Here is a 27368-nt window from a genome sequence, read left to right as displayed (position 1 = left end):
AGAAGTCCTACCACCAGTAATTACGCAAATAATAATTTTGCGAGTTTGATTTCGGGTCGATCGGGTCGAAACTGTCATAGTTTCAAAACTCATCTGCTCTACAGCAGTACTGGATTTAAATCGAATCATATACATATTATAATGATGTGAGTGTGAGACATTCAATACCGCGCGGCTTCTAGCTGACCCGACCACCAGCTTCACGCAAATTTCGCAGGTCAATTTTAATACAAGACGTTATTCATTCATAAACATCCAATAGCCTATTGAATTGATGATTTGAAACCTGCCACGCTTCCAGCAACCAATACCTATCATTATTCCGGGTAGTTTGCGATTAACGGTTTGGTAAAAAATTTGGAATATTTGGAAATATGGAATTCGTTATCTTATACTTTTAATACATTTGAATTAAACACATTACAATTGAATTTGGAATCTGTCATTTTCATATGATTGCTCATTGAGTTTTCTCATTTTGGCGCCAATCCATTGTACAATATTTTGCGATATTAAAATGGAGTGGGGTGATAAAGAGAACCGAATCACTGTGATTGCATTAAACAAAGTAGGTATGGAGCCAAATGCAATTTTTAACTCTCCATACGCTTGGTATTAGTAAAATGTTTGTGTACCGGGCTATTAATAGGTGCAATGAGACCTATGTTTGTGACAGAAAAGATCTGGCCGTCCGCGTAGTGTTCGTACGAAAAAGGTGGTCAAAGCAGTAAGGCAAAGAATTCGAAGAAATCCTGTCCGAAAGCAAAAGATTTTATCTCGGGAGGTGAAGATAGCACCTAGAACCATGTCGCGTTTTTAAAAGATGACTTAGGACTTGCAGCCTATAAGAGACGTACTGGTCATTTCTTAACTGATAATTTAAAAGAGAATAGGGTGGTAAAATCGAAACAACTACTGAAGTGGTACGCATAGAAAAACTTTGTTTACGGATGAGAAAATTTTTACAATTGAGCAACATTTTAACAAACAGAATAACCGTATTTTTGCTCAAAGCTTCCTAATTTAGTCGACAGAGTGCTACGTGGGCACTATCCGACTTCAGTGATGGTTTGGTGGGGTATTAGCTATGAAGGAGTGCCTGGGCCATACTTTTGTGAAAAAGGTATCAAAACATCGGCACAAGTGTATCAAGATACCATTCTTGAGAAGGTAGTGAAGCCCCTTAACAACACCATGTTCAATAATCAAGAACGGTCCTTCCAGCAAGACTCGGCGCCAGGTCATAAAGCTCGGTCTACGCAGTCTTGGCTGGAAACGAACGTTTCGGACTTCATCAGTGCTGAAGACTGACCGTCGTCTAGTCCCGATCTTAATCCGCTGGATTATGATTTATGGTCAGTTTTAGAGAGTACGGCTTGCTCTAAACGCCATGATAATTTGGAGTCCCTGAAACAATCCGTACGATGGCCAGTGAAAAATTTTCCCATGGAAAGAGTGCGTGCTTCCATTGATAACCGGTCTCAACGTTTAAAGGATTGTATTGCAGCCAATGGAGACCACTTCGAATAAGCTTTTTATACGTTAAATTGTTTTATATTTGTGTATTAAACTAACACACTGTAAAAGTAATAAATGTTATTTGCAATAGATTCTTTTTTATTTTTTATTGTAGCAGTATTTATGGCCAGACTAAGTATATATATTTTTTTTATTGCTTTGTGAACGTGGACGAGCTCACAGCCCACCTGGTGTTAAGTGGTTACTGGAGCCCATAGACATCTAGAACGTAAATGCGCCACCCACTTTGACATATAAGTTCTAAGGTCTCAAGTATAGTTACAACGGCGGCCCCACCCTTCAAACCGAAACGCATTACTGCTTCACGGCAGAAGTAGGCAGGGTGGTCGTACCCACCCACGTGGGCTCACAAGAGGTCCTACCACCAGTAATATATATAATTCAGGGCTCTAAGAGCACCTGAAATAGTTATGTAAGATGTGAAATCGCAGAATAAAACCCAGATACTATTTCTGTACGATCAATGAACGAATGAGACACAGGACGTATGCAATCATCTTAAGCCACTTCTCAATAATCAGATCTTACAGTAGAAATTCTGCCCCAGTGCAACTAACTTTTCTCAGTTAAACTCATCCCTATTATGTTCATTCAATGAGCCGACGTTAGACTAGTTCTAGAACTAGTCTAACAATAAAATATACACACATGTTCTATCGCCTACAGTAGGAAGTGTCAATAGACATAAATTTTCGAAACACGACCCCAGTGAACCGCCGCTGAGCTCTACGCAAAAGCACGTATTGACGACATATTTGTTTTCCTTATAACTACTCCACAAACTGGTTTCTTTGTGGATTTTTGCATCGCAACTTAATCACAGCGTTACATCCATTCGAGATAGTCGCCTTTAATATGAACGTGCTACTCGTAATATTGTTAAACCTACTATTCCTTTGTGGTACGAACTGCGTACGTAATAAATACAAGAGGTCGCGTCAATGGAAATTATTCGGCTACAACATTGACGGAGTTATATGTGAGTTATATACCGCTCGCTCTTTTTGTTACTTATAATTCTATTACTTACAATATCAAAATATTGAGTTATTTCACACAGACATTTATTAATTAGTTCAAATATGTTTTTCATTATATTTTCTGAATGTTTTATTGGAAGTAGCTGTCTAACCTATACGACAGGGCATGTGATCAATATCACAATTCCTGAGATCTAATCCCACAAACTCTAGCAAACTAAAGAGTATTACAGTGATGAGTAATCATAAAGACAACATTAGCTTTGATGGAATCACTATTTCTGTGAATTAAACTTCATATTTAGGTCATTAAATCTTTATTTCCAATCCGTAAATCGACTCTAATCATTGCGACAGTTGATCTCGTTCATCTAGTTATGTGGCTAATTGTTTGGGATAAATGATCATTAATCTCGTCGGAATTTGCATTCAAACTAGTTCCGTAAGGCTATTTTATAAACTAAGAGATAGATTCGCGGGTCTTCATTCTGTGTTACAGATACGAGTGATTCGGACTTTGAACACAAACGAGGTTCATTTACATTTAAAGATGAACTGCTGGAAGATCACGAAAAAATTTTGATTCGAAAGAACTTAGTTCCGAACCACATCAACTATCTCTTTCGTACAATAATACCTATTCCTAGGACAAGGCCTGGTAAGTAACTCTGTAATTATCGCGAAATGCTTAAAGTGGCATGAATATTATAGGGAATATATTTTAGTCTTCTCGCAAAGGAGAAGACCACCGTATATATACTTGGATCGAGCGATGTGTCTATGCCGGCAATCAAATCCCGCCATCAGGCACAGATTGTCTAAGGACATATTATTGTGTAGTCATATTATTGTGAACACCTACCTATTCACGAAATAGCCCCATAATTGAATTTTGTACCGCATGTTCCATGGGGAGTGCTCTGAGGAATTATTTGAGATGATTCCATCATCTCGTTTTTATCATCGCAGCGCCTGCCACCGGAGTAGAGTTCATCCATACTACCTGGAGTCACTGCGTTCATCCACAGTGCGTTTCCAGAGATTTTTCGTACCATCCGGCCTTGGAATGCCTTCCCTTCCACGGTGTTTTCCGAGCGCTATGACTTGTCCTTCTTCAAACGAGGCTTGTGGAGAGTACTCAATGGTAGGCAGCGGCTTGGCTCTGCCCCTGGCATTGCTGAAGTCCATGGGCGACGGTAACCACTCACCATCAGGTGGGCCGTAAGCTCGTCTGCCTACAAGGGCAATAAAAAAGAAAAGAAAAAGAAATGCTTATTTTAATTAATAAAATGCAAAGGCCCACCAGATGTGATGCCCACACTCGTTAAGTGGGGTTTCAATAAGGTCTTTCACCTGATCAGTCCAACGCATAGCAATTCGTTCACGAGATCTCTTACCATTGACCCTACCCTGAACAACAAGTTTCTCGATAGACTCTGATATGTCTAATGGACCTCAATTTATAATATTAATAAGTGTTATTAATTAAATCAAATCAAATCAAATCAAAGCCGGGACCTGGACACTCACAACAGGGTTGGTCCGAAAGTATAAAGTTTCTCAGCGTACTATGGAACGAGCTATACTCTATGGTACCTACTATAGAACGAGCTGTACTCTATGGTAACTACTATGGAACGAGCTATACTCTATGGTACCTACTATGGAACGAGCTATACTCTATGGTACCTACTATGGAACGAGCTATACCCTATGGTACCTACTATGGAACGAGCTATACACTATGGTACCTACTATGGAACGAGCTATATACTTTATGGTGCCTACTAAGGAACGAGCTATACTCTATGGTACCTACTATGGAACGAGCTATATACTCTATGGTACCTACCATGGAACGAGCTATACTCTATGGTACCTACTATGGAACGAGCTATACTCTATGGTACCTACTATGGATCGAGCTATACCTTATGGTACCTACTATGGAACGAACTATACACTATGGTACTGTTACGCGCTGGGGTTCGGGATAAATAAAATTTCACCAAAGTACAACTTAAAAACTGTATTCCACACTTAAAATACTTAAACACTTCACAAGCACTTTAAAACAGTCAACAGACACATTAAAAATCTCAATTCGTTTGTTCCGCTTCGCTTCAGGTGATCCGTTCGCTGTTTCGCTTCGAATAGCTCCGATTACTGACTGACTGCGCGCCATCCACAACGCTTTTATAGCCGATACCTCATCCCTAGAAACATCGAGAATATTCCACACATCTCTAGTCGTAGTTCCCGCTATCTGACAATAGATGGCGCTGTAATTCTCGAACATTCTGGATCCTTTTTTTTTTTTTTTTATTGCCCTTGTAGGCAGACGAGCATACGGCCCACCTGATGGTGAGTGGTTACCGTCGCCCATGGACTTCAGCAATGCCAGGGGCAGAGCCAAGCCGCTGCCTACCGCTTAATACTCTCCACAAGCCTCGTTTGAAGAAGGACATGTCATAGCGCTCGGGAAACACCGTGGAGGGGAGCTCATTCCATAGCCGGATGGTACGTGGCAAAAAAGACCTCTGGAAACGCACTGTGGATGACCGCAGTGGCTCCAGGTAGTATGGATGAACTCTACTCCGGTGGCGGGCGGTGCGATGGTAAAAACGAGATGCCGGTATCATCTCGAACAATTCCTCAGAGCACTCCTGATCCTTCATCCATCATCCTTCGATATTCGTTCGACTATTCGGCGACCGATGACGTTAATCTTACCGGCGTAACAGTACCTACTATGGAACGAGCTATATACTCTACGGTACCTACTATGGAACGAGCTATACTCTATATTACCTACTATGGAACGAGCTATACTCAATGGTAACTACTATGGAATGAGCTTTAATCTATGTTTCTTGATAGAATCGTATTCGGATCAAATTCATTCGTCAGAGATAGCTCAACGCATAAGTGAGCTTAAGTTGCAATGGACTGGTCGTATCTGATGCAGAAGCGATAACCGTCAGGAAAGATGAGTTCTGCAATGGAAACTGCTGACCGGTTAAAGTAATGTAAGTCGCTCAACAACTAGATGGAGGGATGAAATAGACAGAATAACGGACAGTGGATGGAGACGAAAGCCCCAGGACCCGGTCGCGTGGCTTACCTTGAAAGAGACCTGTGTGACTAAAATGGAATGTTAATAGAAATTTTATTTTATTTAACTTACTATAATATGTTAAAAATCACAAACCAAATCCAATAATTCTAATAATGTTCTATTTTGAAGTTGGTATCTGATTTTTGGTCTAAGATTTTGCTTTAACAGTAAAGAAAAGTCGAGAACAGTTTCCCATAGAAAAATGTCCTATCGTTCTTTTAAAATGGCCACGATTTCTCCAATATTGCCGACTTGCACGAGTGACCATTACGAAGGTTAAGCTAAGATAAACCTTGTGGCGTTATTGTTAGATCTTATTTAGAATGTTTCGTGATGAATTCAAGAAAAAAATGGAACGTTCTAGGCGCAAATCGCACTCAATGGGATTCCTAAAAGTGGTATTAATCTTAGATGACGGAGCCTCGGGTACTTCTGTAATGGGATGGATAAGTATAGATCTTAATATTATAAAGCTGAAGTGTTTGTTAGTTTGGTTGAACGCGCTAATCTCATGAACTACTGGTCCAATTTAAAAATTTATTTAGTGTTAGATAGCCCATTTATTAAGAAAGGCTATAGGCTATATAACATCACGCTAAGACCAATACGAGCGGAGCATTAATAAATAACGTTACAAAATCGTTTTTTTTTTCAACTCAATAAAATTGTTCTCTTTAACAAGTTTTAGTTTAATGTACAAAATAATCATTGATTCATTTTAGTCCGTGTTTCATTAACTCTAGAACTAACTTAGAATAAATATCCCTTGGTATTCATTTACCTTCGTTCCTTCTTCTTGTCTATGCCTTATCTACCATTTAAATACAAGTCATTGTGTTTATGTAATTTCGATTTAAACATTTCCACACATAAACATAGTAATACGTATTTTAATAGTACTTGCTTATCAATTTATGTCATAATAAAAATAGCTTTTTATTATTATTTGATCTTCATATTATAATATACTGGCGGCCCGCTCCGGCTCCGCTCGGTTCTTATATATTTGACGTTGTTTTATTTTTTTAAATAAAAGAAAACTTTTTGCGACATAACTATAATAGTTAGACGTGTGCTGCCGCGACGCTTTTTGTAAATAATAATATTGTGTTCTACAAAGTCGTAGTACATTATTTTATTTTATCATCAATAGTTTTGGCAGGGCACGCGATGAAAAGAATATTTTAGGTAATTTTTTTACACCTTGGATTACATTATTGGAGTTTTAGTAAGGATCCCTAATTTTTTTCAAAAAAAGATTATATCCTTGTCACTCGGGAATAGTGTAACTTCCAAGCAGTGAAAGAATTTTACAAATCGGTTCAGTAGTTTCGGAGCCTATTCAATACAAACAAACAAACAAATCTTTCCTCTTTATAATATTGATGATAATAATAAGTATAAGTAATAAGTAGTAATAAGTAATGAGTATAAGTAATAAGTAGTAATAAGTAATGAGTATAACTATAAGTATAGAAGTATAGATAAGAGTTTACTAATAGTGAGCTCCCAAACCTCTCCCAATAAACCACACTGACCTCCATTCTCAGATGCTCACTGTTCAATCATGTGCTCACTATTGGCTTTTGAATCTTCGTTCCCAAGATTCCTCTATTATTAAGTGACTTTTGTACAGCCAAATTATAGTGTGTAAAATTACAACAATATGTCACTCATATCACCATCAATGCTATAATTTCATATTCGTTTCTTTTCCTTATACATACATACATACTCCACTTTCATGCGTATAATATAACAATGACATATCAGGTAAGCCACGGCGGATCTGAAACTACATTGACACCTCCAATAAAAGCTGCTCCTGGCGCGCTATTGAGCACATAAACACGGATATCAGGAAACTAGATATGAAAATTTTGCATTAATGTAGACATGTTTACTGGTGGTGGGACCTGTTGTGAGTCCGCGCGGGTACCACTGCCCTGCCTGTTTTTGCCACGAAGCAGTATTGCGTTTCGGTTTGAAGGGTGGGGCGGCCGCTGTACTTGAGACCCTAGAACTTATATCTTAAGGTGGGTGGCGCATTTACGCTGTAGGTGTCTATGGGCTCCAGTAACCACTTAAATTCAGGTGGGCTGTAACCTCGTCCACCCATCTAATCAATAAAAAAATTAAAAAAATCGATGTTAAACGATAGTTTCAGGGAATCGCCGAAATGACCCATAAGTGGGTGTTGCGATATGTCGCAGTTTCATGATTTTAACCCTCCGAACGATATGTTCACACCAAAGCTCGTTCTCAGTCTAGACCAAAAACAAATGTGACAAAGGGGTATTTAAAGGGGCGCATCCAAAATCTGGAATGACTTGCCTCCGCCTTTGAGAAGTAGAGTCTCACAAGGATTAAACCCCTTCAAATATTTTTATACGGAATTTCTGCTTAAGCAACAAAGTGCGGAGGCAGGGATTTTGTAGATTATGCCGTATGTTTAAATTTAGGTATTATTAGATTATTTTTTATAGATTAGTGTATATTATTTTAGTTTTAGTAGTTTAGTTTATTATTTTATAGATTAGATTAATTTATAGATTACAGGCAGCGGCAGAATAGCAGCGATAGTTTCAGCTATCACAAAACTGAGCCGCGGCCTTTTTATCTGCACTCAGTATAATTAATATATTTTAATATTGTTTAGATAGAATTAGAAATTTAGGTCATATTAATTGAAAAGTTATTTGTATTGTGGAGTAAATATATGTAATTATAAAAATGTAATTATTTAGTGAATTAGTTACTTCTATGCATCTAGTTTAACCACTTCAACACTTACCTTATACGTATGAGACCGCATTCGTACACCCACTGCATATATTAAACTTTCCTACGTTCCATTACAAAAAGCTTGATGATCCATTATCAAAATAGTCTACTTGTAAAATAGTCTAGTCTAGAAGTAGGTGATGGTGCTCTCATTAATTAACTTCGCTTATAATTTGCTTCGGCTTAAAAAAAATTGGTTACTGAAAAGCAGTAACAACGAGTACTTGTCGAGAAAGCATTAATAGCATGTATTAATGTGTAGCTTTTCTATGTCGTTTCTCTATCAGCAATATATCATTGTAACTGTAAGTTATCGTATGTGTATGCATATAATAAACGACTCGGAAACCGCAGGGTGGTGTTCAATCGCATGGAAATCACTTACAGAGGGTGTTAGGCGAAATGTTATTGCTTTTAAAATATGCAAGACTTGAATTTATTATGATATATTGTTTGAAGTGTTCTATAAAGCTTTTTTGGGACGAAGTTCCTTATGGGACGATTCGGGGGGTACCCTAACCGGGAAAAAACGTCCGTAACGTAAGATTTTTATTAGTAATGCACATAGTGTACGACTTAACTTTGTAATAACGTACAAAAAATTACATATTTTTTTATCATTCATTGACGACGATCTTAGAGCGTTCGTTTGCGCAATACACTAACTCTTATGCAAACAACCGTGAATGAAGTGTACCACAATAAGTTCGCACGTTACCAAATGACTGTGGGATGTTGCGGAACCTCCAGTTTTATTTTCTTTATACCTCGAATAGAACTTAAAATTAATATTTTTATAATAAGGAACTTCGTTCCTATCCGGTGTCCCACGACACCACACAATTTTTTTAAAATCAAATTTAAGTTAAACTCAAGGAACATAGCATATAGCAATAGTGAAAAAAAATTAAACGGACTTACAAATCACATAATTTTTTTATTTATTGCTTTGATGGGTGGACGAGCTCACAGCCCACCTGGTGTTAAGTGGTTACTGGAGCCCATGGACATCTACAACGTAAATGCGCCACCCACCTTGAGATATAAGTTCTAAGATCTCAGTATAGTTACAACGGCTGCCCCACCCTTCAAACCGAAACGCATTACTGCTTCACGGCAGAAATAGGCAGGGCGGTGGTACCTACCCGCGCGGACTCACAAGAGGTCCTTCTACCAGTAAAAACAGACAGATAGGACACAAACAGATAGGAATAATGTGACCACATCACAAAATGCCGCAGCTCACTTTTTATTAACTGCGAAGATTAATCAGTTCACCCCCCACGAGTTGAGTGGTCAGCGGTGGTGGAAATTCAATATATCATGAAACTTAATCTATTTAATAATACGTCAAGCAAAAACTTTGTACCCCTTTTTACGAAAATTGCGCGGACGGAGGAGTATGAAATTTCCCACTCTTATAGAGAATAAAGAAGCAATGCAGAATGATATTTTTTTTTAACTAAGCATGAAAATACATTATATCGATAAAAAATATATTACAAACACTACCTACCATATATTTGACACACACACACATGCATATTCTTTGTTTATTGTTAAACTTTTCTTATTGCTTATAGTCTGTTGTCAAATTGAGAATAGATTAAATATTGTTTGTCTGTAATAATATTTGTTTTAAGTATAGTCTTGGTGAAGTCTGTGATTAAAATAGAATCATAATAGTGTACAAACTTATAATTTCACTTAATTATAGTCGAATTTCGACAATCGACGACCACTAGTGCTTACCTAGTCAGGTCATAAATTCTGTCACATGTTTAATGTAAAATAATTGAAACAAGTTTATTCATTATGTAACCATTCATATACCAAAATGAACTTAACAAAACATAGATTCTTATGACACTAAAGTTTATTCAAAATGACCTCCGTGATTTTGAATACAGGCCTTCAATCTGCGCGGCCAGTCGTCTATCGCAGCACGAACGAGGTCCATGTCAATATCGGCGGTTGCCTTAATCAAAGATGTCTTGAGTGACTCCAAATTGGTATGAGGCTTTGAGCACGCCTTTTCCTCCAAGTGTTGCCATATCTTGTAATCTAACGTATTCAAATCTGGACTGGAGGAGGGCCAGTCTTCGTGCCGGATGAAGTCGATTTCACGCGCTGCCAGCCAGTCTTGTGTGCTCTTCGCTCTATGAGCTGGCGCCGAATCTTGTTGGAATACCCAGTGCCTGTTATTGAACATGGTATGAGAAACAGGTTCCACAAGGTTCGTCAGGACTGTATTTTGATACACAACTGCATTCGTTTTTACACCTTTCTCACAAAAATGTACCTCTGTTAAGCCCCAATAAGAAACTCCCAACCATACCATGAGCAAGGATGGAAAATGACCTCGTTGGACACGCGGAATACGGTTGCTCGCTTCTTCACTACTGTGTGCGTACACCTTATCATTTTGTTTGTTGTAGCTCTCTTCTACGGTAAAAATTTTTTCATCCGAAAAAATAATTTCCCGATATTTTTTTCCCGCGTAACGCTTCAACAAAGCGCGGCATCTCTTCAGTCTCAGGTCCATAAGACGAGCATTCAAACGATGTCCTGTTTTTCTTCGATATGCCCGAAGCCCTAAGTCTTCATTTACACCCTTTTCACCGTGGTTCTCCTTAACCCCATCTGAAGGGCCAACAGTTTCTGCTTACGTTTGAGATTTCTTTGAATTCGCGCCTTCACAGCTTTTATCACTGCTGGAGTCCTAACAGACCGAGGGCGACCACTTCTTGACCTGTCATCTACACTAGAGTCTTCATTGTATCGTTTGATGGTACGATAAACGAATCTTTTGGTTATATTCAAATTTTTCAGTATGTTAAAAATTTGAATTGGCGCGTAACCGCAACGATGCAACGCAATAACTGCAACACGGTCTTCTTTAAGCGTCCACTCCATATTTAAAAATTAGTAAAAATTCTAAAAGTATACATTTTTATTTTCATGAACAATTCGAAATTCGAATTCAATAAACTTTTTTGTGGCCACCATTCTAAAAGAAAAGTTTTTACTGTGTGACAATACTTATGACCTGACTAGGTATAAATGCTCTTAACGATGTATTATCACGGCCAAATAAATACCTGTTAAGTACTAAGTGTATAGAAGCATGGGGTTTTATTCCCTTATTTGGTAATCGATTACCTGAACTTGACAATAAATAATAGATTCAATAACATTTACCCAGGGGGTATATTGGATCGGCTACGCTACATACATAAATCACTATTATTTTATATTCTTCTTTTATATTATTAAACTTTATATCGGAAAATTCATTCAGCGAGGTATGTGACCTATCAACAAATTATGGTAGGAACCCTTTTTAATACGCTTTTATTAGCTTCAGACGTATGTATGTAACGGAATCTTTGAACATGATTTTGACCCCCTTCCAAACGACGAATTAACTCGAAATTAGGTATATTTATTAAAGACCAAGGACACTTCTATATTTAAAAAAAATGAAATAATTGAAATTAAACTAAAAAATGAAAAATAAATTTTAAGAAATTTGCATTAAAAATAGTCTTTTATAGAAAAATGATTTAATTTTTATTGTAAAAAAAAGCGTAGTGTGCATGGTATCAGTAGTTATAAATATTTTATGAACAGATATGAGTAGAAGGGTTATTTTTATAATATCCTGAAAAGCACCTCACGCTTTGTTAGTTTTTTAAACTATTATTTATTTATCGGTAATTACTTAAGTGATAGTATAATTTTTATAAGTGAAAGCTTAAAATAATTAATAAAATCTACGTACATAATAATATAACTGCCTGTATCTAAATCTGTACTTTATATTTGTGACAGATTCCCAAGTATCCTTAATGGATTATTTACCAATTTTTCGATATTTTTGTTGGTATAACGACGGAGAAAAAATCTTCCACCGAGCGGGTGATATTGCTCGGTAGACCGACGTTCCCTAATCAAGAGTGTGTTGATGCCAAGTCTCGGCTTTCAGCATTATTTTTCTAATGTCTATGGGCTCTAGCAATCACTAAATTCTAGGTGAAACATCAATTTGTTTGTGAATTAAAAAGGGCAAGAAAAAACCTTAAAAATTACGACCGATTTAGATAGAATACTACTTACTACCAGTGCTAAACAAAAAAAAGATGTGTGGTGTCGTGGTACAAAAATATATTAATTTTAAGTTCTATTCGTAGAAATATAAAGAAAATAATTATTCGGGTATAAACATTTTTTATTATGATTTTTTATTGATAAAAAAAAACTACTTTACAAAGTTATCAACTGTATTTTATTCACAATGATTTATATAAAACATATAATAATAATACACAAAGAAACGCTATTGATATGAATAATAATAATTATAACCGTCATCACGTAGACTATACATTAATTTAGACACTGTATAGCCATCAAACTAAGACATTAGACATAAATAATAAAAATCTTACGTTACGGACGTTTTTTCCCGGTTAGGGTCCGCATCGGACTTAAGGAACTTCGTTCCGTAAAGCCCCAAGCGATTGTATCCTTTTAACCTTAAACAGTTTCAAAATAGCCGAATCTGAATTAAGAGTGGCTTGTTCAGGCCGCGTGCGAACCGCGCAGTCGAGTGTAGGTTCATTAAAATGTCGCGGCACGACGCTCGCGTCGAGTGACTCTGCTGTCCGCTAGCAGGACTTGCGGTCGTTCATCACAGAGTATCAAACTAACAGTTAGTTAAAATCACAAATGTATATAACATAAACCGAATGAGGATCTCGTCGAATCATCTCAGTGGATCGCGATCCCCATTCGATGACGAATCCAGCAAAGCACTGGCGTTGTTAGGGCAGATGGTGATGATGACGTAATGTGACATAGTGATGACATAATGTGATGATGACATAGTGAAACTAATAGAAGAATAAGTAAACAGATGTTTGGTATTAGGTTATTAGAGATTTCTTTCAACTTTTCATTATTTCTATAACATTTAAGGCTGAATATGCCAGTCACAGACCAACGACCTATTACAAAGATATTTATGTTTAGAAAGTATCTCACGACGCACAAGATAAAATGAAATTTGAAACGCGGATTACTTTATTTTTGTGGACAGAGAGAAGTGGTCTGACTTCCTCAAAAGAAACAGGCCGTTATCATGTAAAACTAATACACAATTAAAATTTTGATACTAGGTCGAGCGATGCAATTTGTGATGTGACGTCTACGGCGTTTTGTAGCTTTTGCAGCCAATTTACTACAGTAATAAATAAATATATAATATTAGCTCATATATGTAGGTAGGTATGGATACGGTATGGATACGGTATGCAGGCAGCGCAGGACCGGTCTTTGTGGCGAGGCTTGGGGGAGGCCTATGTCCAGCAGTGGACGTCTTGGGGCTGACAAGAAGAAGAAGAATAGATACAGAATAATCACAAATCACAATATATTTATTATTTGACTAGCTTTTGCCCGCGACTCCGTCCGCGTGGAATAGTTACTTTGGCATAACGCTAAATTTTACCCCCACTTCATTTACGTAGAAAGTGAAAATACATTTGAATTATAGAATGTTAAGGAGTTATTTAAACCCCCTATTTTGAAACATTCTTTATTGGTACTCCACTTGTATTGGTCTTATCGTGATGTTATATAGCCTATAGCCTTCCTTAATAAATAGGTTATCTAAAATTCAAAGAAATTCAAATTTCAAATCGGACCAGTAGTTCGTGAAATTAGCGCGTTCAAACAAACAAACTCTTCAGCTTTATAATATTAGTATAATATATTAACAACGCACCTCGAAATAGATTAGCTACTTAAATTTTTCTACACTGTGGTGCAGGTGGAGTGTGACATCATTAAAATGTAGTCCTCTAGCCGAGTGGCTGAACAGCTACCCCTCATATGTTCAACGACATTATTATTTTGTTTCAGTACACTTGTGTTTTCCTTTTTAACTCTGAATTTACGTTTCAGAGATCTCCGAAGTAGATTTTTGTATACCCAGCGAAAATGGTTCGTTGGTTTTAATTAAAATAGAAAGCCTTACGTAAATGCATCGACAAAACGACAGATATTTTCATTACACCTAAATGAAAGACCGTTTAAGTATTGTAATCGGATATTCGTTGTTCTTGGTAAATGGCTGTGAAAAGAAAAATAATCTGATATATATAAAAAAGTCGATAATAAACGGTCATTATGCTAGACCCTTGTTGAGCATCTGATACGTACTGATGTGTACTCATTAGCACGAAATAGCGTAAGATTTAAGCGCTGTAAACGATTTCCACTACACCTATGGAGCTCAGATACAATTGGTTCTTGGAGCATCAACGACAGCCCTTGAGCGGGTCGAAAGGCTACCGACTGAAATGACTAAAGTTGAGTAGTTTTTTTCGGTAAAACCGTCTGTCATACCATTCGTGGTCTGGTTGCTGTGGTGACCGTTGTCACCGGGTCCCCCGGGGCTCGTCGGGGGTGGGGGGGGTCTCAGTGGTCGGCTCCAGCAGTAACACAATCCCACATGTCCCCTCGAAGCGGACATCTCGTAGAAGATTCGAGAGCCACAATAGGTAAACTATTTGGTTTTCTTTCGTTTTTATTGAAGTGAAACTTCTAATGCGACTTCCAACAAGATTGGTTAAACGTTTAACGCTACCATACTAGAAAGAGACAGAGCGAGAGTGAATGCGTGGCACTCGAACGCATGCGCGTAGTATACCTGCTACAAGCCAGCGCGAGCGTTAGCAATGAGTAGCGTCCAATATTTTAATGATGTATTTAAAAATATATACATTTATTTTTCTATCTATAATTTCAAATATATATAATATAAATGTTGAAGATGTCGCATCTCTTATACACAGCATTTCCTATTACAAGAGCAATCTGATTTAAGGATGAAAAATGAAGATAACCACAATACTACAACATCGAAAAAGAAGTTTCAATTCATTCAAGTGCACCAAGTTGCATCGTTTCTTATACCGCACGTAAATTGTTCCGAGTAATCGGTTCCAAAAATTCTGATACCTCTAGTACCGGAATTCTTTGAACCGCACCGCATTTTTTGTCACCGCACCATGCGATATCAGAGCAGAATTAATCCCTATGACCTAGTTGCGCGGACAGATACAATATTATTTTTTAAACGTGATTTAAAAAATTATTCAATTGAAGAAGTGTCAATATCATATACTTCTTGAATGGCTAACGTGCACAAGAACAGATATACTAGACTATGATATATACTATAGAAGAGCCCTGCATTGCGTCCCGCTCGATCCTCCCGCGCTCGCTAATATCGAAGCATCAGTGTGCCGAATCTCACTGACGGGACACGCGCCGATCGTTATCGCGTCCGTTTATCTTCCACCGGATAAGATCGTTCTAAGCAGTGATATCGAGGCGCTGCTCGGTATGGGGAGCTCTGTCATTCTGGCGGGCGACCTAAATTGTAAACACATCAGGTGGAACTCACACACCACAACCCCGAATGGCAGGCGGCTTGACGCGTTAGTCGATGATCTCGCCTTCGATATCGTCGCTCCGCTAACCCCGACTCACTACCCGCTAAATGTCGCGCATCGCCCGGATATACTCGACATAGCATTACTAAAAAACGTAACTCTGCGCTTACACTCGATCGAAGTAGTTTCAGAGTTAGATTCAGACCACCGTCCCGTCGTTATGAAGCTCGGTCGCGCTCCCGATTCCGTTCCCGTCACGAGGACTGTGGTGGATTGGCACACGCTGGGCATCAGCCTGGCTGAATCTGATCCACCATCGCTTCCGTTTAGTCCGGACTCTATCCCGTCTCCTCAGGATACCGCTGAAGCCATAGACATCGTAACGTCACACATCACCTCGACATTAGATAGGTCATCGAAGCAAGTTGTAGCGGAGGACTTCCTTCACCGCTTCAAATTGCCCGACGATATTAGGGAACTCCTTAGAGCTAAGAACGCCTCGATCCGTGCGTACGATAGGTATCCTACCGCGGAAAATCGTATTCGAATGCGTGCCCTACAACGCGACGTAAAGTCTCGCATCACCGAAGTCCGAGATGCCAGATGGTCTGATTTCTTAGAAGGACTCGCGCCCTCTCAAAGGTCTTACTACCGCTTAGCTCGTACTCTCAAATCGGATACGGTAGTAACTATGCCCCCCCTCGTAGGCCCCTCAGGCCGACTCGCGGCGTTCGATGATGACGAAAAAGCAGAGCTGCTGGCCGATACATTGCAAACCCAGTGCACGCCCAGCACTCAATCCGTGGACCCTGTTCATGTAGAATTAGTAGACAGTGAGGTAGAACGCAGAGCCTCCTTGCCACCCTCTGATGCGTTACCACCCGTCACCCCGATGGAAGTTAAAGACTTGATCAAAGACCTACGTCCTCGCAAGGCTCCCGGTTCCGACGGTATATCCAACCGCGTTATTAAACTTCTACCCGTCCAACTCATCGTGATGTTGGCATCTATTTTCAATGCCGCTATGGCGAACTGTATCTTTCCCGCGGTGTGGAAAGAAGCGGACGTTATCGGCATACATAAACCCGGTAAACCAAAAAATCATCCGACGAGCTACCGCCCGATTAGCCTCCTCATGTCTCTAGGCAAACTGTATGAGCGTCTGCTCTACAAACGCCTCAGAGACTTCGTCTCATCCAAGGGCATTCTTATCGATGAACAATTCGGATTCCGTACAAATCACTCATGCGTTCAACAGGTGCACCGCCTCACGGAGCACATTCTTGTGGGGCTTAATCGACCAAAACCGTTATACACGGGAGCTCTCTTCTTCGACGTCGCAAAAGCGTTCGACAAAGTCTGGCACAATGGTTTGATTTTCAAACTATTCAACATGGGCGTGCCGGATAGTCTCGTGCTCATCATACGGGACTTCTTGTCGAACCGCTCTTTTCGATATCGAGTCGAGGGAACCCGCTCCTCCCCACGACCTCTCACAGCTGGAGTCCCGCAAGGCTCTGTCCTCTCACCCCTCCTATTTAGCTTATTCGTCAACGATATTCCCCGGTCGCCGCCGACCCATTTAGCTTTATTCGCCGACGACACGACTGTTTACTATTCTAGTAGAAATAAGTCCCTAATCGCGAAGAAGCTTCAGAGCGCAGCCCTAGCCCTAGGACAGTGGTTCCGAAAATGGCGCATAGACATCAACCCAGCGAAAAGTACTGCGGTGCTATTTCAGAGGGGAAGCTCCACACGGATTTCCTCCCGGATTAGGAGGAGGAATCTCACACCCCCGATTACTCTCTTTAGACAACCCATACCCTGGGCCAGGAAGGTCAAGTACCTGGGCGTTACCTTGGATGCATCGATGACATTCCGCCCGCATATAAAATCAGTCCGTGACCGTGCCGCGTTTATTCTCGGTAGACTCTACCCCATGATCTGTAAGCGGAGTAAAATGTCCCTTCGGAACAAGGTGACACTTTACAAAACTTGCATAAGGCCCGTCATGACTTACGCGAGTGTGGTGTTCGCTCACGCGGCCCGCACACACATAGACACCCTCCAATCCCTACAATCCCGCTTTTGCAGGTTAGCTGTCGGGGCTCCGTGGTTCGTGAGGAACGTTGACCTACACGACGACCTGGGCCTCGAATCAATTCGGAAATACATGAAGTCAGCGTCGGAACGATACTTCGATAAGGCTATGCGTCATGATAATCGCCTTATCGTTGCCGCCGCTGACTACTCCCCGAATCCTGATCATGCAGGAGCCAGTCACCGTCGACGCCCTAGACACGTCCTTACGGATCCATCAGATCCAATAACCTTTGCATTAGATGCCTTCAGCTCTAATACTAGGGGCAGGCTTAGGGACCCCGGTAACCGTACTCGTCGAACTCGACAAAGAGGTCGACGTGCAACCTAACCCATGCATCAGCCCGCTGAGTTTCTCGCCGGATCTTCTCAGCGGGTCGCGATTCCGATCCGGTAGTAGATTCATTCGCGAAACAATTGCTCTTGAGTTGTTAGGTCTCCTTCGGAGGCGCTCGGGCAGTTGTTAGCAAATCCCACCCCTCTTGGCTGAGCCTTTGCTCGCCCACCTGTCCTGGTGAAACTGGAAAGGCCTTCGGGCCACCAGTAAACTTTCAATCATAAAAAAAAAAAAAAAAAAAAAAAAAACTAGACTATGATAATGCGGTCCAAGATATCTTAATACTTTCCCCTAATATAATTTGGAAATTTATAAATTCAGTGACTGGTAATAAAAATTAGATGGGAATATCCTCAAAATCCAAACTCCCAAAACAGAACGATCAATATGCTCTAAATATGTATCATGAAACTGACAAAACAGCAGATAAAATAATGGAGAATCTAAATAGCTTAATTTAAATTCGTTACAGTGTTTGCGCTCATGTATACGATGTGCATTACTTACAGTATGGAAGTTTTGAACTACTGCGAACTATGTATATACGATTTGTTTAAATCGCAAATTTATAAGTGTACTTCGTACAGGTTGCACCTTACTCTGATTATGCCTGGGTTTTGTATCTAAAAACTATCAAAATTATTTTTTTTAAGCTGAAATCCAATTTCATTATTAGTCAAAGAGTTTACAGCCTTACGACCAGCTCATGGACTACAGCAATTCCTTAAGATCAGTGAGAATTGGTATTTCAGTTTCGAAGCTTAGTATCGAAAATTCACTAATACTAAGGATTGTGGTAAGGATCCATTTAATAATAGCATTTATAAAACGTCATATGAAGTTCTTAAATATATGTCAGAATAGGGTGATCGAGCTAAGAGAAATATTGAGTGTACCAATCACGTTTTTCTTAGAACAATTTAGAGATTTTCACTTGACATTAGTCAACAAAAACGAATGACAGTTCTTAGGACGGAGGCACCGCTCTTCAAGAAGGCTGGTTGCTAAGTGTGATAGCATCTACGCGCCTCCGTCGGCTAGGCTTTGTCGTAGCACGAAGTTAGCCGAGTCCCGATACCGCAATCGTGCTGCCATCTCTCGGGAATTGTGCTGCGTTTCGTTTAGCTGCCAAACTAATGACCGTCTCCGACATAATATACACTAGATGATGACCGAGCTTTGCTCGTTTTTTTTTTTTTTTTTTATAACGCCATCTTGTTGTGTCTTTAAAGCCTTAAAAATAGTATTATTATTCGCCAATAGATGTCGGGAAGAGTCATAAAGTTGATTATCGATAAAGTTGATAATTGAAAACACGAATAAAATAACATTTTCTCAAAATAAATCATAGCTAGATCGATTTATATATATATACAGGAATTGCTGGCTTAAAGGTATAAGATAATAATATGTATGTAACACATCATAGCGGAAAGATAATTTCAATAACTATGAAATCATTTTCCCCTAGATGCGGCAAGTCATACATTTGTGAACTGCAGTAAATATTTGTTTAAATTCTCGGATATTCCGCCCAGCCACGCCGGCTTAGTTTCGGATAAATTTGTTTATGTGGTACGTGAGCTGTATTAGTTATTATGAGTCTTGTTTGGATGATTCAATTCACTTTGTGAAGTTGTTTGAGCGTGCAGCGAGCTAACCACAATTTCAAAGGAAAAACTTCTTTGACTGATATTTTGTATAGATTTAATTTTGTACATAAATCTGGCGTGTGAACATTCTTTTTTTATACCCAAGCTAAGCATATAAGCCTTAAGAGACTACGCCAGCGTAACCAAACGAGTAGGTGAGCTCACGGGACTAATGACATTGCGAACACTAAGCCCTAGCAAGAGCAATGCTTCGCAGAATCTACCGCCGGATCGGAAAGGCGACCCACTGACAAGATCCGAAGAGAAATTCAGTGAGCTGTATCTTTTTTTAATTTATTTATTACTTAAGTGAGTGGGCGAACTCACGGCCCACTTAGCGTTTAGTGGTTACTGGAGCCCATTAGACCTCTTGTGAGTCCGCACGAATAGGTACCACCACTCTGCCTATTTCTGCCGTGAAGCAGTAATGCGTTTAGGTTTGAAGGGTAGGGCAACCGCTGTACTGTTAAAGATGAGACTTAGAGCTTATGGTTTTGTGGTAGGTGGCGGCATTTACGTCGTAGCTGTCTATGGGCTCCACCACTTAGCACCAAGTGGGCTGTGAGGTCGACAACCCATCTAAGCAATAAAAAAAAACAGCACTAACAAATGTCTGCACTTACCACAGGACTTGAATCAGGACAGCCCCTCACCCAATCGGCCCCAGACGTTCATAAAGACAGCTGATCTAATTTTATTTCAGTCCAAAAAAATCATATGGATTTTGCTAATCTACACAATAAAATTTCGTACGTATACAGAATTCATAACGTGGAGAAGCTGGATCTTGTCTATTGAAACACCTAAAACCACATCCCAAAATTACCAAAACAAATCAACACCCTATTATTCCATTTAATCTACAGTCTATAAAATCGTTAGACATGTCCGGAAGTATTTAAATGTTATTGTTACGCCGGTAAGAGTAACGCCATCTATCGCCGTATTGCCGCAACCAAGAAACAAAGGATCTAGTAACATCTAGAACGCTCAAGAAGTACAACGCCACCTATTGTCAGATAGCGGAAACACACATCGAAAATACTCGACTTTTGAGGAATGTTCTCAATAACTCTAGGGATGTCGTATCGACTATAAAACCGTTGCAGAGATAGCACGCAGTTAGTTAGTAATCGGAACTACTCAAAGCGAAACAGCGAGCGAAGTGAATTGAAAAATTTTAAGTGTTCGTTGAGTGATTTAAATGTTGAATACAGTTTTAATTCATAGTTCAGTTGAATTTTTATTTATCCCGAACCCCAGCGCGTAGCAATATCAAATTGATAGCAAAGTTTTAAGAGTTAATAAAATAAATTGAATGAAGCCTCTGATAGACCGAAATTGTGGATAAAGCGAAATATTATAGAGTTCTAGTCTGCGAAGGCCGTGGCTGCAGCCTGGGGCAGTTTGCACATAACTTTTTCAAGATGTGGTGTGGCCATAAAAACAATTAAATCAGTAGTACTTTGAAAGCGTATTTTTTATTTGACTTTTAATACTAGTGTATTTTTGATATCACTAATTCAAATCCATAGAGCCTATCACATGATCATTGTTACTCACAATAACATAATATGAATATGAATTTAAATTTAATAAGTGAACTATTCTCACATAGGGTCTGCTTGTTTTTTCCTAAGCAGGAGTGTCGCTTCTGAAATTAAAAAATCAATAACATCTATATATCTCTCCTCTCCTCCTCCAATCCATCGCTCATTACTGAGCATCGTGACGCTCCCGCCTGCTACCTTTTCTTGTGATTTGTAAGTATGTAAGTACTTATTATGTCGGTCAGTGGCACAGTGAAGGGCGTTGCTCAGTCTCGTATCCAGGTGCTCGGACGCTTGATCACTCCATCATTTTTGGATCCGACCTCTGGATCGTCTCCCATCCACTTTATCCGTCACTATGACTCCAGGTTGTCAAACCTTATATAAATATTTCGTGAATACGCCATTTCAAAAGAAATACAATTTATGAACAGTCTACTGCACCACGCGCGAATTATAGGTATTTTGCATAGTTATATTGTTACCCACGTAATTTTATCATGGCACTTGCACTAATATACATATTATTATGTTTTGTAATAAAAACTTTCTATAGCACCGAACGTAATTGGAAAAATTGTTATTGTTAACATCTATAGAAGTAGAAACACAATCACAATTTGCATCTGTGCTAGAGCTAGGTGATAAATAAAACCTGTATCTCAAGCAGCAGTGCTCCTCGTAAATGTAAAAAAATATAAAATGATTAACTTTAACTTTTTTCATGGCCCGCAAAATCTCGTGCCAATATTGTTTCATAAACCTGAGACGGGCAGTGATGGACTCGATTTGTTAACATCCCCCCTTCCCTAAGAAAATTACCAGCCATAATGGTTAATCGAATGTTTTAACTCATTGATAGATTGAGGGCTATTTGTTGAAGTTAATAATTCAGTGTTGTGATGCATTAGTCGGACGGGGCTCCCTGTTAAGTCATTAGTCACGGAGAAACCTTCAGTAAGTATGGACGGCTCGGTAAAGAGATGATTACGGTGATCAATTTTGTTAACCCAAACATAGACCTAACAACTCGACGATTAAAAAAATTTGCAAAAAGTTTTTTTTTTGGTTTGTAGGCAGACGAGCACACGGCCCACCTGGTGGTGAGTGGTTACCGTCGCCCATGGACTTTAGCCATGCCAGGGGCAGAACGGAGCCGCTGCTAACCTCTTAATACTCTCCACAAGCCTTGTTTGAAGAAGGACATGTCATAGCGCTCGGGAAACACCGTGGAGGGGACTGCAGTGGCTCCAGGTAGTATGGATGAACTCTACTCCGGTGATTGAAAGGTGATTGAACAAGGTCGTAACCTGTCAGGTAATTGGTTACCGAGTTCACGTGAGCATCACAAAATAAATGCTGTTATTTACCTTGACATTTGAGGTCTTTTGTTTTATTTTTATCAAAAAAATACCCTTTTATTTTTATTACATGATATTATTTCTTTATGGTGGAAATTGGTATTTATGGTCATCGGTTTAGAACGTGTTTTTATTGGAAAAATGGGTACCTGTCCGCAGGATTCGAACCACGGTACAGTAGCGTCACTCGACTCGAGCACACCCGCCTCAAAAGGACATGTAACAATAATAGCCTTTGGCCTTTAAGCTATGACATGTCCTTCTTCAAATCGCTATGACATGTCTTTCTTCAGGCCGCTATGACATGCCCTTCTTCAAACGAGGTGGAGAGTACTTAACGGTAGGCAGTGGCTTAGCTCTGCCCCTGGCATTGCTGAAGTCCATGGCCGTATGTTCGTCTGCATATAAGGGCAATAAAAAATAATAATAATAAAAATAGGCCACGGCAACTTTTAATTTTTATTATTCTTACCCGAACCAACGTTATTAGGTGATTTTAAATCTGCATCGTTCATTTTAACCCCCTAATTTCAATTGCACATCAGCAATAATAAAAAATAATAAAAAATAAAAACTAATTGTATGGGTTCTTTTGTGGGAGTGCTGGAAAGAGAAAATTAGATCTTTGTCTGGGTTTTTCTTCTGTACAAATTTAAACGTATATACTCGTAAGTATGTATGTCAGTCTCTGATACTCATAACATAACAAAATAAAAGGTACATTAATATAGAGTACCACCACCCTGCCTATTTCTGCCGTGAATCAGTAATGCGTTTCGGTTTGAAAGCCCGGGCCGTTATAATGTTAAAAGTGAGACAACTCATGTCTCAAGGTGGGTGGCGGCATTTACGTTGTAGATGTTTATGGGCTCCGGTAACCACTTAACACCAGCTGGGCCGTGAGCTCGTCCACCCATTTAAGCAATAAAAAAACTAAAAAAAAACTGGCTCAGTCGGCTGGGCGTCCTTGGGGTGAGCCGCGCCGTCTGGTTGTAGTGTTGACCGCGGTAACCCCCCTATCTCATCCGGTTCTGACCTCGGAGGGGATCGGACGTCGGGTGTAAGAGTGCAGGGGAGTCGTATAGTGGGTGGGCCCTAAAATCCTTGGGCCCGCGGTCTGCTCACAACACCATGCAGATCTAAGCAATAAAAAAAGAGATAAATCAATTAATAGTTATTTGACCTAAAGTGACTCCATCTCGGAGCATTCTTTCGTCGATTTCGTAACTGAAGAGCTGGATTCCAGTATAAATCCGAAAGGCCATTAACCTCGGAGGCCGAACCTGCTTTTTGTTACCTGTAAATTCAGATGTAACATGAATATTTTTTGGAAAGCCATGTTTTCTCGTACATTGACCAAATTCCAAAACGGATTTTGATAAACGACAAACAGAGAATAATAAAGGCATATGCTTAAAAAATCAAGTTGAAACACGTACTAATAACATTCAAGCAGATAAAGGTCAAACTCGGGATTAAAGTAATAAATTTGTCAGAGAGGGAGGTTGTTTTGTTTGTTTTAATACATGCCGTCTGGTGTGGTGGTAAGTGACATGGTCACTACACAAGGGGGTCGCGGGTTCGAATCCCGCCAAGGGAAGATATATATTTGTATGATAAATATAAATGTATTTTCCAGGGTTATGGATGTATATTAAATATATGTATGTGTATAATAAAAATCTTACATTTATATCCGTTATCTGGTACCTGTAACACAAGTTCTTTACGAACTTATCACGGGACCAGTTAACGTGGCGTGATAGTTAAAAAAAAATGCATTGCCATCTATTTGTTCATTAGGATACATTAAGTGTATTAGAAGGCTTCACTTAATAGTTGTGTGTGATTTCATATAGGTATTATTATGTAATAAATAATTGTTTCAAAAAACTAACAAAATACGCTTTTATAGAAAATCCAACTTAAATAAAAAATAAATTGTAATAAAGCTAAATTAAAAATAGCATGCTTTTTTACAATAAAATCATTTTTTCTTACGGTGTTTTTAAACTATTATTTATTTTTCATTTTTTAGTTGAATTTCAAAATCGTGTTCAAAGATTCCATTACCATACTAACATACTAAAATACATACGTCTGAAGCTAATAAAAGCGTATTAAAAACCCGGCGCATCTCACGCAATATAGGCTGCGTGTTTCTCTACGCCTCATTAATCTGCTGCTCAATATCTAAGAAGCGTACCAGGTATATCAGTGAATCCCGTATCAACGAAAATGAGGTCGTGACACGCGGAACCGCTCAATTGATATACTGAGACAATTTTTTGGGTTTCTCTTGAGTTCGGGAATGGACTCAGCAGTGGACTATCAACTGATGCACTAAAAGGATTGATCATTATGTTGAGCGTGTATGGAATTCCTGAAATCAATAAGCGAGTTAAATAGTTATTAATAAATAAAGTAACTGATTTAATTGAACAACAGCTATGAAAGTAAAATACGATTAAAGTTTGAATCAGTAACACAATTCTCAAGACATGTAACCAGATTTGATATAGTTTTTAATTAGCTACTTTAAAACCAGAGTCAATAGGCACAATTTGCACTCCACCAACCTTAAGACATAAACTTCTAAAAGTCTAAATTAGATTGGCACAACAAAACTCTTTATGAGTTCTTCGCAACAGAGTTAAGTAGGGCCAATCGAAGAATTACAAATGTAGGCGTTGGAGATTATAATTTGAAGGTCTTTGAAGGTGGGTCTCAAAGTGGCTGAAGATGCGTACGCCCTGTCTTCTGATTTAAAGCCAGTGGAGGTAGCGTGTGAGGTGCGGACGCACTATCCTACTTAATTCCACCACGCAACCCAGTTTGACAAGCTATTATCCTGTACTATCCAAATAAAATTCGAAAATATCAATTTAAACTATTCCGTGCTGTAATTGTGCATTGCAATTGTAATTTTTTATAATTTAATATAGGTATGTATTTTATTGTTGTTGTTGCAGTTATTGTTATTATTCTAAGCTCAGATAATGATTGGTCGGTCTGATGCTGGTGTGCACGTCCCTCCGCAGGTGCCGGCGGAAGATCATTTTTTGTAAATTTATGTTTGGAATAAATGTTTTTTTTTTGTATTTTGCTTCTCGAAATATTTAAGACATTTCGGTATAATGAAGATCACGGGCCTATGCTAAGTGAGCTTCATTTTCTACTTGCAGAATATTTAAGTCTTCCTGCAAGAATTGACGGACTATACATGACATGTGTTTAATATTGCGGCTTTTTGTATGGTCATGTACGTGTTCTCTGCTATGTCTAATATATTTAAAGATTGGAGTAGGTGTTTAGGTATTACGCCTGTACTGGATAGCAGCAGTGGTACAATATAGACTTTGTTCATTATTCTTATTATTATTATACAACTTAGACTTCGGAATCACTGGTATCTGTAGAATTTATTTTTTCATTTCCATAACATTGTCAATATTAACATCAAAACAATTGTAATGAAGGGAGACGGAAAGAAAAACTTTCTTTCACCATTAAAATAGTAGAGAATCATTACAGTAATTCAAAATACCATTAACTAAAATTAATTTCGTTTTGTTTTGGAACGAGCGAGGCTTAAAATAAACATAGTTTCATTATCTGTAGCACCGTAGACTTCTGTACTGATACATACGTTGCACTGTGTTTTGTAGTGATTTTATTTGGTATGAAAAAATATCTTAGCCTCTCTGCTATGAATTATAAATCTTATACCTTCAAACGAGCAATTCTTGTATATATATAATATATAATCTGAATCTCGGAAACGGCTCCAACGATTTTCATAAAATTTAGTATACAGGGGATTTCGGGGGTGATAAATCGATCTAGCTACGATTTCTTTTCAGAAAATGTTGTTTTATTCGTGTTTTCAATAATCAACTTTATCGATAATCAACTTTATGACTCTTCCCGACATCTATTGGTGAATAATAATAATACTATTTTTCTTAATTGAGGGCAACTAACCGCTTTAAAGACACAACAAGATGGCGTTATAAAAAAAAATCTCATCATGATCTAGTGATCACTTAAATATAAAACGGCAAACAATAAAATACTTACCGTGGAAAAGAACTTCAAGGGATAAAAATCTCAAAACTTCACCCACGTTTTCGAACGATATCATCTATAAGAGTAACTGTAGTTTGCTCTGCTATTTTTTACTGCTATTTTTTATTAAATATCCACTTACAAATGACTCCATCGATGTCGTAGCCAAATAGCTTCCAGAAATTAACACGTTCGTATAAATCGGAAATACACAGAACGCTTATTGTGAGGAGTAATTTTGACAAGCACAGCCAAAACATTTTGTACACGTCTTCACAGAACTAGTACAATTTTCGTCGGAGAGTAGTATCTGTACCTTCAGTGGCATGTTTTTGTTCACAAAAAAGAATTGATATACAGACAATGTGGTTAAAATACCACAATTGCATTAAAATAACTGCAATAGTATCTCTCTC

General features: G+C 38.7%; 3 protein-coding genes across 3 annotated transcripts in view; 2 read left to right on the top strand and 1 right to left on the bottom strand.

Moving 5' to 3' along the window:
- LOC101740731 (major royal jelly protein 1-like) overlaps positions 1 to 27368 on the top strand; it is a 198324-nt gene that overhangs the window by 85752 nt on the left and 85204 nt on the right. The window lies entirely within an intron of this gene.
- Positions 2361 to 3788, top strand: LOC134200486 (uncharacterized). Its single transcript, XM_062673479.1, has 3 exons — positions 2361 to 2518; positions 3019 to 3177; positions 3489 to 3788. Exons 1-3 carry the CDS (start codon positions 2395 to 2397, stop codon positions 3620 to 3622), a joined length of 417 nt encoding a protein of 138 aa, XP_062529463.1. The 5' UTR covers positions 2361 to 2394; the 3' UTR covers positions 3623 to 3788.
- On the bottom strand, positions 23119 to 27329 carry LOC134200487 (L-dopachrome tautomerase yellow-f2-like). Its single transcript, XM_062673480.1, has 4 exons — positions 26965 to 27329; positions 25091 to 25267; positions 24068 to 24181; positions 23119 to 23487 (listed from the first exon to the last, which is right to left on the bottom strand). The coding sequence occupies exons 1-4, from the start codon at positions 27026 to 27028 to the stop codon at positions 23459 to 23461; spliced, it is 384 nt and encodes a 127-aa protein (XP_062529464.1). The 5' UTR covers positions 27029 to 27329; the 3' UTR covers positions 23119 to 23458.

The sequence above is a fragment of the Bombyx mori genome, chromosome 17 (genome assembly GCF_030269925.1).
Source record: "Bombyx mori chromosome 17, ASM3026992v2".
Taxonomy (NCBI): domain Eukaryota; kingdom Metazoa; phylum Arthropoda; class Insecta; order Lepidoptera; family Bombycidae; genus Bombyx; species Bombyx mori.
Note: the sequence above shows the minus strand (reverse complement) of the source record. Positions and strands in the feature narration are given on the sequence as shown.